At 49.1% G+C, this 16,463-nt stretch overlaps 2 protein-coding genes across 2 annotated transcripts in view; one reads left to right on the top strand and one right to left on the bottom strand.

Moving 5' to 3' along the window:
* LOC143781367 (uncharacterized) overlaps nt 1-9,147 on the bottom strand; it is a 28,085-nt gene extending 18,938 nt beyond the window's left edge. Inside the window, exon 1 of the mRNA XM_077267938.1 lies at nt 9,028-9,147. The gene's annotated coding sequence lies outside the window, so the exon portion shown is untranslated. The remainder of the gene's footprint in view (nt 1-9,027) is intronic.
* A 1,892-nt stretch (nt 9,148-11,039) lies between these two features.
* LOC143781366 (uncharacterized) lies at nt 11,040-16,231 on the top strand. The gene is made up of 2 exons (XM_077267937.1): nt 11,040-13,850; nt 16,102-16,231. The coding sequence occupies exon 1, from the start codon at nt 12,002-12,004 to the stop codon at nt 13,349-13,351; it is 1,350 nt and encodes a 449-aa protein (XP_077124052.1). The 5' UTR covers nt 11,040-12,001; the 3' UTR covers nt 13,352-13,850; nt 16,102-16,231.
* Nucleotides 16,232-16,463: the final 232 nt, after the last annotated feature.

Genomic DNA, 16,463 nt, shown 5'->3' with positions numbered 1-16,463 from the left:
CCACACATCTAGATAGTTCCTTGGGGGGTCTAGTTTCCAAAATGGGGTCACTTGTGGGGGGTTTCTACTGTTTAGGCATATCAGGGGCTCTGCAAACGCAACCTGACGCCCGCAGAGCATTCCATCAAAGTCTGCATTTCAAAACGTCACTACTTCCCTTCCGAACCCCGACGTGTGCCAAAACAGTGGTTTACCCCCACATATGGGGTATCAGCGTACTCAGGAGAAACTGGACAACAACTTTTGGGGTCCAATTTCTCCTGTTACTCTTGCAAAAATAAAAAAATTCTGGGCTAAAAAAATATTTTTGAGGAAAGGAAACACATTTTTTATTTTCACGGCTCTGCGTTATAAACTTCTGTGAAGCACTTGGGGGTTCAAAGTGCTCACTACACATCTAGATAAGTTCCCTTGGGGGTCTAGTTTCCAAAATGGAGTCAATTGTGGGGAGTTCCTACTGTTTAGGCACATCAGGGGCTCTGCAAACGCAACCTGACGCCCGCAGAGCATTCCATCAAAGTCTGCATTTCAAAACGTCACTACTTCCCTTCCGAACCCTGACGTGTGCCAAAACAGTGGTTTACCCCCACATATGGGGTATCAGCGTACTCAGGAGAAACTGGACAACAACTTTTGGGGTCCAATTTCTCCTGTTACCCTTGGGAAAATAAAAAATTGTGGGCTAAAAAATCATTTTTGAGAAAAGAAAAATTAATTTTTATTTTCATGGCTCTGCGTTATAAACTTCTGTGAAGCACTTGGGGGTTCAAAGTGCTCACCACACATCTAGATCAGTTCCTTGGGAGGTCTAGTTTCAAAAATGGGGTCACTTGTGCGGGAGCTCCAATGTTTAGGCACACAGGGGCTCTCCAAACGCGACATGGTGTCCGCTAATGATTGGAGCTAATTTTCCATTCAAAAAGCCAAATGGCGTGCCTTCCCTTCCGAGCCCTGCCGTGCGCCCAAACAGTGGTTTACCCCCACATATGGGGTATCATCGTACTCAGAACAAACTGGACAAAAACATTTGGGGTCCAATTTCTCCTATTACCCTTGGGAAAATAAAAAATTCTGGGCTAAAAATCATTTTTGAGGAAAGAAAAATTATTTTTTTATTTTCACGGCTCTGCGTTATAAACTTCTGTGAAGCACCTGGGGGTTATAAGTGCTCACTATGCATCTAGATAAGTTTCTTGGGGGGTCTAGTTTCCAAAATGGGGTCACTTGTAGGGGAGCTCCAATGTTTAGGCACACAGGGGCTCTCCAAACGCGACATGGTGTCCGCTAACGATTGGAGCTAATTTTCCATTCAAAAAGTCAAATGGCACGCCTCCCCTTCCGAGCCTTGCCGTGCACCCAAACAGTGGTTTACCCCCACATATGAGGTATCGGCATACTCAGGAGAAATTGCCCAACAAATTTTAGGATCCATTTTATCCTGTTGCCCATGTGAAAATGAAAGAATTGAGGCTAAAAGAAATTTTGTGTGAAAAAAAAAGTACTTTTTCATTTTTGCGGATCAATTTGTGAAGCACCTGGGGGTTTAAAGTGCTCACTATGCCTCTGGATGAGTTCCTTGGGGGGTCTAGTTTCCAAAATGGGGTCACTTGTGGAGGAGCTCCAATGTTTAGGCACACGGGGGCTCTCCAAACGCGACATGGTGTCCGCTAAAGATTGGAGCCAATTTTTCATTAAAAAAGTCAAATGGCGCTCCTTCCCTTCCGAGCCCTGCCGTGCGCCCAAACAGTGGTTTACCCCCACATATGAGGTATCAGCGTACTCAGGACAAATTGGACAACAACGTCCCTGGTCCAGTTTCTCCTTTTACCCTTGGGAAAATAAAAAAATTGTTGCTAAAAGATCATTTTTGTGACTAAAAAGTTAAATGTTCATTTTTTACTTCCATGTTGCTTCTGCTGCTGTGAAACACCTGAAGGGTTAATAAACTTCTTGAATGTGGTTTTGAGCACCTTGAGGGGTGCAGTTTTTAGAATGGTGTCACTTTTGGGTATTTTCAGCCATATAGAACCCTCAAAATGACTTCAAATGTGAGGTGGTCCCTAAAAAAAATGGTTTTGTAAATTTTGTTGTAAAAATGAGAAATCACTGGTCAAATTTTAACCCTTATAACTTCCTAGCAAAAAAAAAAATTGTTTCCAAAATTGTGCTGATGTAAAGTAGACATGTGGGAAACGTTATTTATTAACTATTTTGTGTCACATAACTCTCTGGTTTAACAGAATAAAAATTCAAAATGTGAAAATTGCGAAATTTTCAAATTTTTTGCCACATTTCCGTTTTTTTCACAAATAAACTCAAAAATTATCGACCTAAATTTACCACTAACATGAAGCCCAATATGTCACGAAAAAACAATCTCAGAATCGCTAGGATCCGTTGAAGCGTTCCTGAGTTATTACCTCATAAAGGGACACTGGTCAGAATTGCAAAAAACGGCAAGGTCATTAAGGCCAAAATAGGCTGGGTCATGAAGGGGTTAAAAAAAAAAAAAAAAAAAAAAAAAAGGAAAAAAATGGCATGGGCCCACATGCAATTTTCTGTGCCAGAGAGGGAAAGCCAACAGCTGGGGGCCAATGTTTCTAGCCAGGGAAGGGGGTAATACCCATGGATCTTCCCAGGCTATGAATCTCAGCCCGCAGCTGTATATTTAGCCTTTACTGGCTTTTAAACTAGGGGTCCCCCTTTTATTAGCCAGAAAGGCTAGGCAGACAGCTGCGGGCTGATATTCATAGCCTAGAGAGGGGCCATGGATATTGCCCCCCGGCTATAAATAGCAGACCCCAGCCGCCCCAGAAATGGCGTATCTGTAAGAAGCGCCAATTCCGGCACTTAGCCTCTCTCTTCCCACTGCCCTGTAGCGGTGGGATATGGGGTAATAGGGGGTGTTAATGTCAGTATGTAAGCCCGGTTAGTAATGGAGAGGCGTCAATAAGACACCTATTACTAATCCTGTAGTAGTGATAGAGTTAAAGACACAGCCAAAAAAACTATTTTAATATTCTTAATTTCACCATACTTACAACCACGCCTAATTCCCCGAAGCCCTCGATCACCTGCAAAAAATAATAAACCAACCGTATACTCCCTGTTCTGACGCAGTCCAATTAATAACGAGTGTCCCAAGATGATCTCCCCTATAGAACAGTGACATCGGGAGATGTGACTGCTCTACAGGGCCTCCCACGATGCACTGACAGGAGATAATGGCTCCTGCAGTGCATTGCTAAAGAGGTTACCCGAGTTCAGGCTCACTTTACGGCAATGCTGCGTGGGAGTTTTCTCACACAACGTTACCGGTGAGAGAATTAACTTGGGTGACCTCTGTCCCGGCAGCGGAGGAGGGATACATCGCGGAGGATTACCTCCACTGTCAGTTCATCGCGGAGGCCCTCTAGAGTGCTGACATCGCCCGATGTCACTGTTCTACACGGTAGATCGTTGTGGGACCCTCGTTAATAACTGGACTATGGTGGAAAGTTAAGTATAGGTTGGTTTATTATGTTATTTTTATTAGATCGAGGGCTTCAGGGACTAGGTGATTGGTGAGGATGTACTGTCTAATGTATGTCTGCTGTATGTTTTTTTATTTTTGTTTTATTTTCCTTTTTTTACTACTGAACACATGCAACGCTGTCACTGAGCATTCATTGCCGAATGGGAGTAGTCCCATTAGACAATGGATGCCTACACAGACACGCGCACACACAGACGCAGACCCACGACACAGACACGCAGACCCACGACACAGACACGCAGACCCACGACACACACAGACACGCGCACACACAGACACGCAGACCCACGAGACAGACATAGTCTCCGCCCACATACTTCCCTCCTCCCGATCTGCAGCTTTTTTCACACCCACATCCGCAGATCTTTTTTACACATGCAGTTTTGCTGCGGATGTGCCTGACTCAATGGAAGTCAATGGGTGCAGAAACGCTGCAGATCCGCAAAAAGAATTGACATGCTGTGGAAAAATCCACACAGATTTGCAGAGTTTTATTTTCCGCAACATGTGCACAACAATTCTTCATTTCACATAGAATAACATTGCTTGTGCACTACACTGCGGATTTAATGCAATTCCGCGCATCCAAAAACGCTGCAGATCTGCATCAAAATCCACAACGTGTGCAAATAGCCCGATAGTAGGAAATGGTCCACTGTGCCAAAGGACAGGTCCAGGAGGAGGAGGACAGAGTAGAGTCACTTGCTCTTGGCGGTTAATAGGTCATTGGTGACCTTAGTTAGGGCAGTTTCAGTGGAGTGGTGTGACCGGAAGCCAGATTGTAAGCGGTCAAAGAGGGAGCAGGAAGAGAGATGGGAGGACAGATCAAGATGGACCTGTTGTTCCAGTAGTTTTGAGGCATAAGGGAGAAGTGATATAGGGCGATAGCTAGATACAGAGGATGGGTCAAGAGAGGGCTTTTTGAGGATAGTTGTGATTGAGGCATGTTTAAAGCTTGAGGGGGAAAACACCAGTTGTTAGTGATAAGTTGAAGAGATGGGTTAGAGTTGGGATGAAGACTGTGGTGAGGTTTGGGATGAAGTGGGAAGGGATCGGGTCAAGTGCACAGGTGGTGAGATGCGATCTTGAGAGTAGAGTGGAGAATCGATCTTCTGTATTGGTGGAGAAGTTGGTTTTGGAAGAGGAGGGCTGGGTAGTTCAGAGGAAGGGCTCTGGGGGTTGTTCACCAAAACTGTCTTTGATGTTATCACATGTACGTTCAGTAAATGCACTCAATACTTGGTCAGGGCTCCTTTTGCATCAATGTGGCGTGGCATGGAGGCGATCAGCCTGTGGCACTGCTGAGGGGTTATGGAAGCCCAGGTTGCTTTGATAGCAGCCTTTAGCTCGTCTGCATTGCTGGGTCTGGTGTCTCATCTTCCTCTTGACAATTCTCCATAGATTCTCTATGGGGTTAAGGTCAGGCGAGTTTGCTGCCAATCAAGCCCAGTGATACTGTTGTTTTTACACCAGGTATTGGTACTTTTGGTAGTGTGGACAGGGGCCAAGTCCTGCTGGAGAATAACATTTCCATCTCCAAAAAGCTTGTCAGCAGAAGCATGAAGTGCTCTAAAATGTCCTGGTAGACGGCTGCGCTGACTTTGGTCTTGATAAAACACAGTGGACCTACACCAGCAGATGACATGGCTCCCCAAACCATCACTGATTGTGGAGACTTCACACTAGACCTCCAGCAGCTTGGATTGTGGCCTCTCCACTCTTCCTCCAGACTCTGGGACCTTGATCTCCAAATGAAATGCAAAAATTACTTTCATCTGAACACAACACCTTGGACCACTGACCACAGTCCAGTTCTTTGTCTCCTTGGCCCAGGTAAGACGCTTCTGGCGTTGTCTATTGGTCATGAGCGGTTGACACAAGGAATGTGACACTTGTAGCCCATGTCCTGGACACGTCTGTGTGTGGTGAAGCAATGACTCCAGCAGCAGTCCGCTCCTTGTGAATCTCCCACAAATTTTTTTAATGGCCTTTCTTAATCTTTTCCAGGCTGCGGTTATTCCGGTTGCTTGTGCACCTTTTTATACCACACTTTTTCCTTCCACTCCACTTACCATTAATATGCTTGGATACAGCACTCTGAACAGCCGGCTTCTTTAGCAATAAAATGTTGTGGCTTCCCCTCCTTGTGGAGTGTGTCAATGACGCCTTCTGGACATCTGTCAGGTCAGCAGTCTTCCCCATGATTGTGGAGCTACTGAAACAGACTATTGACCTACTGTATATGAACACTTAGGAGCCTTCACAGGTGTTTTTTTGTTAATTATTCTAATTTACTGAGATAATGACTTTTGGGTTTTCATTGGCTGTAAGCCGTAATCATCAACGTTAACAGAAATAAACACGTGAAATAGATCACTCTGTGTGTAATGACTCTATAAAATATAGGAGATTCACTTTTTTTTTTAATTGAACTGAAATAAACTCACTTTTTGATGATATTCTAATTTTGTGAGAAGCTCCTGTATATTCACAGTTGTGTGAAAAAATGCTTGCCCCTTCCTGATTTTCTATTCTTTCCCATGTTTGTCACACTTGTTTCCAATCACCAAACAAATGTAAATATTAGACAAAACACAATAATCACACAATGCAGTTTATAAATGGAGATCTTTATTATTAAGGGAAAAAAAATCCAAACCTACAGGGTCCTGTCTGAAAAAGTGATGAGAATGTCCGGCCATCTGTCCGTGACTTCAAGCATAAGCAAACTAGAGTTAGGCAGCAGGACAATGATCCAAATCACACCAGCAATTCCACCTCTGAATGGTTTAAGGGAGACAAAATTAAGACTTTGGAGTGGCCTAGTCAAAGTGCTGACCTTAAAACAATTGAGATGCTGTGGGATGGACTAAAAAGGCGGTTCATGTTCGGAAACCTCCAATGTGGCTGAATTAAAACAATTCTGCAGAGATGAGCGGCCAAAATTCCTCCAGAGCGTTGTAAAAGCCTCATTGCCAGTTATCACAAATGCAGTTGTTGCTGATAAGGGTGGTCTGACCAGTTATTAGGTTTAGGGGGCAATCATTTTTTACACAGAGCCCTGTAGGTTTGGATTTCTGTTTCCCTAGTTTTTGTTATGCAAAGTTTAAAGGGAACCTGTCACCCCCAAAATCAAGGGTGAGCTAAGCCCACCGGCATCAGCATTCTGTAATGCTGTAGATAAGCCCCTGATGTATCCTAAAAGAGGAGAAAAAGAGGTTAGATTATACTCACCTGGGCGGGCGGTCCGATCCAGTGGGCTTCGCGGTCCGGGACCTCCCATCTTCATAGGATGACGTCCTCTTCTGGTCTTCATGCTGCGGCTCCGGCGCAGGCGTACTTTGTCTGCCCTGTTGAGGGCAGAGCAAAGTACTGCAGTGCGCAGGCGTGGGGAAAGGTCAGAGAGGCCCAGCGCCTGCACACTGCAGTACTTTGCTCTGCCCTCAACAGGACAAAGTACGCCTGCGCCGGAGCGTGAAGACCAGAAGAGGACGTCATCTGATGAAGATAGGAGGCGCCGGACCGGACCGCAACACCTATCGTACCGTGACTGCCCCTGGGTGAGTATAATCTGACCTCTTTTTCTTATCTTTTAGGATACATCAGGGGGGCTTAGCTACAGCATTACTGAATGCTATAGATAAGCCCCTGATGCTGGTGGGCTTAGCTCACCCTCGATTTTGGGGGTGACAGGTTCCCTTTAAGCCGCTTGCAAAGAGCAGGTTTTTCTTAGTTTTTGCTGTGTTTTTGTCCAGGCACATTAGTCTCTTGTGCATGCTGATGAAGTTGAATCAGATTAATTTTTTAATGCACTAAAGTATCAGGTTGTGTCACGAAAAACGCAGCAAAACCTGATCCTAGTAAAAATGTTGAAAGAAGTGATATGCTGTATTTTGCAAAAACTCAATTCTTTGACAAAACTGTCAGGGAAAAAAACCCAAAAGGTGTGTGCATGAGATTTATGAAATCTCAGGCTTTGCTGCTACTGTGAAACACAGGCAGCAACCGGACTAGAGCCGAGCGTCGGCGGCAACCGGACTGGAGCCGAGCGTCGGCGGCAACCGGACTAGAGCCGAGCGGCGGCGGCAACCGGACTAGAGCCGAGCGGCGGCGGCAACCGGACTAGAGCCGAGCGGCGGCGGCAACCGGACTAGAGCCGAGCGGCGGCGGCAACCGGACTAGAGCCGAGCGGCGGCGGCAACCGGACTAGAGCCGAGCGGCGGCGGCAACCGGACTAGAGCCGAGCGGCGGCGGCAACCGGACTAGAGCCGAGCGGCGGCGGCAACCGGACTAGAGCCGAGCGGCGGTGGCAGGCAGCAACAGGACAGGACCCGAGTGGCGGTGGCAGGCAGCAACAGGACAGGACCCGAGTGGCGGTGGCAGGCAGCAACGCAGTGTCAGGCTGTCGGTGATCTTCTTACAGTAGAGCAACAATTCTTTTTTTCCAGATCCTCAGAGCTCTTTGCCATGAGGAGCCGGTGACCGGTATGAGAGCAATAACACCCAATGTTACGCCCCTGGTAACACTAACGAGTCACATGACACCCATGAGGGGACATGGCTAATTGGGCACACTTTGGCCTTTTTCACTTAGGGGAGAACTCACTTTAGTTGCCAGCGGGTTAGACATTAGTGGCGGGGTTCACCCTGTTATACCAGCCGTACACTGACTACTGTACATTGTCTCACAGTCAGATCTTCAGTGTTGTCCCATAAAAAGAGAATAAAACAGTTACAAAGATGTCAGGGGGTGTGCTCCCTTCTGTGAGACCCCGTATACACACACTCAGTATATTACATACAGTTTATCCCTGCTGCTGCACACAGAAAACATTCTATACAGCTGTATATTGGGGGCAGGTGTCACTGGGGGGGCAGAAATCACTGGGGGGCAGAAATCACTGGGGGGGCAGAAATCACTGGGGGGGCAGAAATCACTGGGGGGGCAGGTGTCACTGGGGGGGCAGAAATCACTGGGGGGCAGAAATCACTGGGGGGGCAGAAATCACTGGGGGGGCAGAAATCACTGGGGGGGCAGAAATCACTGGGGGGGCAGAAATCACTGGGGGGGGCAGAAATCACTGGGGGGGCAGAAATCACTGGGGGGGCAGAAATCACTGGGGGGGCAGAAATCACTGGGGGGCAGAAATCACTGGGGGGGCAGAAATCACTGGGGGGCAGTTCTCCGCATCACCAGGCGGGGGAGCAGTGCTGGGGCCTCTGCGGTGATAGCTGGGGGGCAGCTGTGTGACGTCACCAGGGCTGCACCACTACTACTGAGGGGTGATATTTGCACAGCAGCGATGAGGGTGACAGAATATTCCGGAGTATCGGTGTTATTTCCTCCCGGCCGGGTGTGAGGGCGCAGATCCCTCCTCTTCCTGCAGCCTCTGCACCACCTCACTGTCCGGGGTGGCATCTCCTTCACTGCGGCGTCAGTGGCCTGAGAGCACCGGTTGTGTGTGATCCGCGCGGCCGCACCGAGCACTCACCTGGATAACGGCGTCCACCGACTGCACTGCGAGGATCAGGACGGTCCGGGCCACAATGGAGCAGGACTGATGACGCGTAGGTCACGTGATAGGACTGGAGAGGGGAGGGGCTTACGGCTGCTTCTATCATGATTGGTTGTGACTGCGCTGTGTGAGGTTTGGTGGTAGCGGCAGCTCCGTGCGGACAGTGAGCGGAGGACGGACAGTGAGCTCCGTGCGGACAGTGAGCTCCGTGCGGACAGTGAGCTCCGTGCGGACAGTGAGCTCCGTGCGGACAGTGAGCGGACGGCGGACAGTGAGCGGACGGCGGACAGTGAGCTCCGTGCGGACAGTGAGCTCCGTGCGGACAGTGAGCGGACGGCGGACAGTGAGCTCCGTGCGGACAGTGAGCGGACGGCGGACAGTGAGCTCCGTGCGGACAGTGAGCGGACGGCGGACAGTGAGCGGAGGACGGACAGTGAGCGGAGGGCAGACAGTGAGCGGAGGACGGCTCCGCTGGAGGCAGGATGGCGACGGTTCTCCTTGTTGTGCTTTTCCTTATTTTTTTCTTTTCGTCCAATGGATGTGATTTTGATATTTTTCTGTCTCGCTGTATGAGGCTTGGGGTCTTCGTTTTATGTAATGTACTAGACACTGGGGAAAAACCCAAGTGGATAAAATGGTGAAAAAACTCCTCTCAGCCATTGTTTTCTGTGGTTTTCTGTTTCCAGCTCTCATGATCCAGGTTGATGATTCCTCACACCAGGCGCGATTAGGGCGACACCAGACACGGGCAGGGACACACCAGGCGATGTTAGGGTGTCACCAGACGGGGTTAGGGCGACACCAGACATGGGCAGGGACACACCAGACACGGTTAGGGTGTCACCAGACGGGGTTAAGGGCGACACCAGACACAGGCAGGGACACACCAGACACGGTTAGGGTGTCACCAGACGGGGTTAAGGGCGACACCAGATGCAGTTAAGGTGACACCAGACACGGGCAGGGACACACCAGACACGGTTAGGGCGACACCAGACGGGGTTAGGGCGACACCAGACACGGGCAGGGACACACCAGGCGATGTTAGGGTGTCACCAGACGGGGTTAGGGCGACACCAGACACGGGCAGGGACACACCAGGCGGGGTTAGGGCGACACCAGACGGGGTTAGGGCGACACCAGATGCAGTTAAGGCGACACCAGACACGGGCAGGGACACACCAGACACGGTTAGGGTGTCACCAGACGGGGTTAAGGGCGACACCAGACACAGGCAGGGACACACCAGACACGGTTAGGGTGTCACCAGACGGGGTTAGGGCGACACCAGACACGGGCAGGGACACACCAGGCGGGGTTAGGGTGTCACCAGACGGGGTTAGGGCGACACCAGACACGGGCAGGGACACACCAGGCGGGGTTAGGGTGTCACCAGACGGGGTTAGGGCGACACCAGACACGGGCAGGGACACACCAGGCGGGGTTAGGGCGACACCAGACGGGGTTAGGGCGACACCAGATGCAGTTAAGGCGACACCAGACACGGGCAGGGACACACCAGACACGGTTAGGGTGTCACCAGACGGGGTTAAGGGCGACACCAGACACGGGCAGGGACACACCAGACACGGTTAGGGTGTCACCAGGCGGGGTTAGGGCGACACCAGACGGGGTTAGGGCGACACCAGATGCAGTTAAGGCGATACCAGACACGGGCAGGGACACACCAGGCGGGGTTAGGGTGTCACCAGACGGGGTTAGGGCGACACCAGACACGGGCAGGGACACACCAGACGGGGTTAGGAAGACATTAGGCACGGCTAGGGTGACACCAGACACGGGCAGGGACACACCAGACACGGTTAGGGTGTCACCAGACGGGGTTAGGGCGACACCAGATGCAGTTAAGGCGATACCAGACACGGGCAGGGACACACCAGGCGGGGTTAGGGTGTCACCAGACGGGGTTAGGGCGACACCAGACACGGGCAGATACACACCAGGCGGGGTTAGGACGACATTGTTAGAGCAGAATCCATTTTACCTTGCTCGCCTCCATTTTGTATAAGTGTTATTAGAGGTCAGAAAAGTAAGATACAATTCACTATTCTTCATTGTGCTGTTATCGTGAATTCCTAAGAACTAATGGAAGGAGCGCAAAATACAGACAGACACACTGGCGCTGGGCTACCCCCCTACAAATGTAGCTAAAGGAATGAATGTCCTTGGTAAGATAAAGAATGATGTACTGTGTAAGATATGTCTGCAAAAGTGTAGGGAGATTAGGGAGTAAAACACTCCGATGCTTAGCCAATACATGGGGAATCCGCCTCCAACACAAGAATGCATAAAAGTGTGTGTAAGCTCATTAAAAACTAGAGATATTTCAAATACAGCCCTGGCGTACTGTGTCTTATCTCTCCGGTGCCGTGACTTCATCTCTACAGTGGACTCATCAGAGAGTAGGTCGAGACCTGCGACAACAATTCTGGCGCCCGAACAGGGACCTGAGTGCTTCATCTGGGACCCGGCCGACTCCAGTAATGGACCAGGGGACTTCCCGGGACTAGTGGCATCACACAGCGCTGGGGTGAGAATACTGATTATATTCTGCCTACGTCATTCCACTTGTGGACGGGTTTTCCCCTTCTTCTAGTCGACCAGGACCAGGTAAGATCACGGGTTTTGCCCGGCTCAGGTACCCTTGAACCCAGATGTTAACCCTCATTGTGTGGATACTGATGACTCCACTGTTAGACTAAAATGATTGACCCCATGATCTTTGTATGGTGTGCTTGTGGAGTGTTTGTAGTTTGTCTGTTCATATACCTGTGTTATCAATCTTGGAAGCAAGCTAATACAATAACCTGTAAGCACAGTAAACCTATAGTTTAGGTTTAGGACTAACGTAGGAGGATATAGCCTACTCTAGGTGAGGAGGAAAGGTCCGTCTGATAAGTTTTCAGCCTGCACGTATACTAGCAATAGAATGGGGAACCAAGAGAGTACAGGGTTCCATAGTGCTAGAGAATTAGTCCAGAGAAAAGAAGGGAAGGAATCCCAGAAGCAGGTTAGTGTGCTCTTGAAGGCAGGAGGCTTCCACCCCTCAGGGGAATTAGATTCAGGTAAATGGTATGACTTCATGAAAAACCACACAGGGTGGCTTAAAGATAAAAAACTCTTGAGGCAAGCTAGAATGTGGGCAGACGCTTCCCGACACTATGAAGAGCAGGGAGTGGAAAAATTCATCCAAGGTAAAAATCTTGTATACCGATGTCTAGATGGGAACTGTAAAGCCGCTATCGTTCCCAGCTTACCTCCATGTGCTCCACCCCCACCAGTGTCCCCCAGTTATGTCCCCACAGGAAAACAGGCAGGATCAGAACAATGGATTTGCCCACATTGTGGTCAACAGAACCCACCAACTGCTGATTATTGTGTAAGTTGTGGCAGTCCCCAGCCAAGCAGTTCCCACACATTGTATACAGGTATTCCCAAACTGTTTCCCATGAAACAGACAGTAGTCTCAAGTGGTATGCGATCCAAAGTGGAGGATGGTGCAGCTGACAGTGGACCTCCGACTTACCATGTTGCTAGCAGGTATCAGCCATGGTCTCCCACCGAACAGATGTCTTTGACTGCACAGCTGCCAGACATTAACCAACGACCTATGACTTTTGCCAGACAGTGTGGGGTGATACAGCACACTTACCAGGCAACCAGACAGGACATGCAACAGTTAGTGCGTTCAGCCCTGGGGGAAGCACCTTCCACCCGACTGACAGCTGAGACATATAAAATGTACCCAGGGGGAAATGGTCCCCAAGACGGAGAACCTAATAATGCCAGGTCAGGGTCTGACTTTGTTGAGGCACTGGAAAAAGCCTGTAAGATTAGACAGGAAGAAGTATCGGTGCATTTAGAAGACTGTGTCCAGGACCCGAAGGAGCTCCCCATTGATTATTTCTACAGGTTGCAACAACGGTGGTCTGATATGGGTTATGGTGAAGATGATAGAACTGCGACACGTTTGTTAAGTCATGCATATATGCAAGGGATTGATAAGCATGTGAGAGAGAAGGTGATGGCAAGTAGACCAGATTGGAGATCCTGCCCCCCAGGCGATCTTGCTAAGATTGCACATGGAGTCAGTTTGGACTCGCAGAAAACTAAGGTTCACTTTCAGAGGAGTGGACCCTCACAGAGAGGTGGAGGACCCACTACGGGTCCTAGATTGTGTTACGGATGTAAGAAACCAGGACATTTTAGGAAAGATTGTCGCACAAACCCATACCCAGATAAGATTCCCACCCCTGCTACCCCCAAGACCGACGAATAGGTAACTGGCAGCCTGCAACTGTGTCCTCTAGTCACTCTACCTCCCACCCCCGACTGTACAGTACAGGTGAGCCTGCCAGGAGGAACTACAGCAGACTTTCAGGTTGACACAGGAGCTGACAACTCAGTTATCACGCTTTCAGACTGTCCATTACCCTTCCGTGACACCACCGACTTTGTCATGGCCACACCTTTCAATGCGCCGACCCAAACCTTGGGGCTGACAGAACCCATTCCCCTCTCTATTTGTGGGAAGACCATTCTGACACAGTTAATGGTAGCCCCCAGGGGACAATGCAATTTGCTAGGTGCTGATGTTTTACGGAAACTACAGGCGGTTATTACTTACCATGATGACGGAACAGTGACTATGACCCCTCGACTTAAACCCAGTACCCTCTGCAAGATTATGGCCCTGGATGCAGCTGCAAGTACTGCAGAAAGTGATCCATTCACTGCACCTGCCTTGGATCAACTCCCCACTGATCTGTGGGCAAAAGGCAAAACTGATGTGGGAAAACTCAAAGTTCCTCCCATAATAGTCAAATTGAAACCAGGGGCAGAACCAACCCTATTGCGTCAGTACCCTCTGAGTGCTGCTCAGGAGGCTGCAATAGACGCACAGTTACAAAAATTGCTGGAATCAGGGGTTGTTGTGCCTACACAGTCCGTTTGCAACACTCCCCTATATCCAGTAAAGAAGAAGGTTAGGCCTGGGGAGCCGGTGAATTATAGAATGGTCCATGACCTCAGAGCAGTCAATGCCACAACAGAACTGCTTGCTCCCTTGGTTCCTAACCCACACACCTTGTTGGCACACATACCTGTTAACAGTATTTGTTTTTCAGTGATTGACTTAGCAAATGCCTTTTTCAGTGTTCCATTGCACCCAGATTGTCAGTATCTTTTTGCTTTTACCTTCCGCAACAAGCAGTATACTTGGACTGTCCTACCACAGGGAGCCCAGAATTCCCCTACTATCTTCTCACAGTGCATGGCACAAGTCCTACAAGACTGGGATGTTAAAGGAGTAGTTCTCATTCAGTATGTTGATGACCTATTGCTGTGTGCTCCTTCTCGTTCTCTGTGTAAAATGGCCACAATCTCTTTACTCTTTTTCCTCCATGAACAGGGGTGCAAGGTATCCAAACAAAAATTACAGTTTTGCTTAAGTACTGTTGTGTTTCTTGGACATTGTCTCTCTCCAGGGAAAAAGCACCTCACCCCTGAGCGAAAACAGGCTATCATGGACATGCAGCCCCCACGGAATGTGCAGGGCCTCCGTGTGTTTCTAGGACTAACTTCCTACTGTCGTCCATGGATTCGGTCTGCCTCCATCTTAATGCAACCTCTATATGACCGTATGCAACCTGTCCCCTTCTGTCTTACACCAGAGGCACTTGACTGTTTTTACTCTCTGAAATTGTGCATTGTTTCTTCTCCAGCTTTGGGCATCCCCAATTATGCCCTTCCTTTTAACCTTTTTCTTCATGAGAATGCAGGACATGCTTCGGGTGTGCTGACTCAGCTTCATGGAGACAAACAGAGACCTGTTGCTTATTACAGCGGCCGCTTGGATACGGTGGCAAGAGGAAGTCCCTCCTGTGTTCGGGCCGTGTTGTCTGTCCAGCTGTTGCTACACAAGTCTTCAGAGATTGTTTTGGATCACCCACTGACGGTCCATACCCCACATGATGTACATAGTATCCTTAACCAAGTACAACCTGGCCACCTGTCTATGGCCAGACAGCTGCGACTTCAGTGTGCTATTCTCATGCCTACTAATGTGACTTTGAAAAGGTGCACTGTCCTAAACCCCGCTACTCTTCTTCCAGTTCCTATGGATCCAAATGGGGGAGGGGTAGGTGACATGGAAAAGGACACTCTTTTTCTTTCCAGAATGGATCCAGAGGAAAAAGATCAGATATCTAAACCACATGATTGTCTGGAATTGATGTCTCAGGAGACGGCTGGTCTCCCTACTGTCTCTAGTGTGCCAATACCTAATGCTGATTTTGAGCTTTTTGTAGATGGATCCCGTCACCAAGATGACCAAGGACGCTTCCGTACCGGATATGCTGTGGTCTCAGAACATGAGGTAATCAAGGCAGAGTCAATGCCAGCTCATATGTCTGCACAAGAAGCAGAGCTCAAGGCGCTTACAGAAGCGTGCAAACTAGCAGAAGGTAAGACTGTAAATATCTACACTGATTCCAGGTATGCTTTTGGCATTGCACACGGTTATGGGCCTATCTGGAGAGCCAGGGCTTTCCTGACAGCAAATGGCCACCCCATTAAACATGCTGAGGCAGTCCAGCAACTTATGAATGCACTACAGCTTCCCGCCCAAGCAGGCATCATAAAGGTAAAGGCACATACCAAAGGCACTGATGGACGGACAAAGGGTAACGCACTGGCAGACCAGGCTGCTAAGAAAGCAGCAAGCACTCCTGTAGCCTCTCAAGTACATCACCTAGACACCCCACCATCTCCATTTGTGTCAAAAGACATCTTAGCCCGGTTACAAGAACAGGCAAGTAAGGAGGAGAAAGATAGGTGGCAAAAGATAGGGGCTTGCTCTGATACCGTTACCGGACTATGGGGGAGGGGTGAAAAGGTCTGCCTACCACAGGTACTGTACCCAATGATGGCACAGGTTCTGCACGAGAATGTGCACCACTCGAAGACGGCCATGTGTGACACCCTACAGAAACAATGGATTGCCCCCGGGTTTTCCACCTGCGCAGAAAGGCAGGTACAGAGCTGCATGATATGTGCCACACATAATCAGGGTAGGACAGTGAAAACCCCATCCAAACACACTCCCCGGCCCCTTTACCCATTCCAGAGACTGCAGATTGATTATATTCAGTTGCCTAGGGTAGGGACGTATGAGTATGTGTTGGTCTGCATTGATTTATTTTCAGGTTGGCCAGAAGCCTACCCAGTTGCCAAAGCTACGGCTAAGACAACGGCGAAGAAACTGATGGCTGAGATCATATGCAGGTATGGAGTTCCTGAAGTCATTGAAAGCGATCGGGGTTCCCATTTTACTGGAGAGATCATGTCAGAGGTAATGGCAGCACTGGGGGTAAGTCAAGCATTGCATACTC

This window comes from Ranitomeya variabilis, chromosome 6, assembly GCF_051348905.1.
Source record: "Ranitomeya variabilis isolate aRanVar5 chromosome 6, aRanVar5.hap1, whole genome shotgun sequence".
NCBI lineage: Eukaryota > Metazoa > Chordata > Amphibia > Anura > Dendrobatidae > Ranitomeya > Ranitomeya variabilis.
This window is presented reverse-complemented; position numbering and strand designations above follow the sequence as displayed.

Coding starts and splice junctions, on each gene's coding strand:
- LOC143781366 (XM_077267937.1), top strand. CDS start 12,002: ATGGGGAACCAAGAGAGTACAGGGTTCCATAGTGCTAGAGAATTAGTC.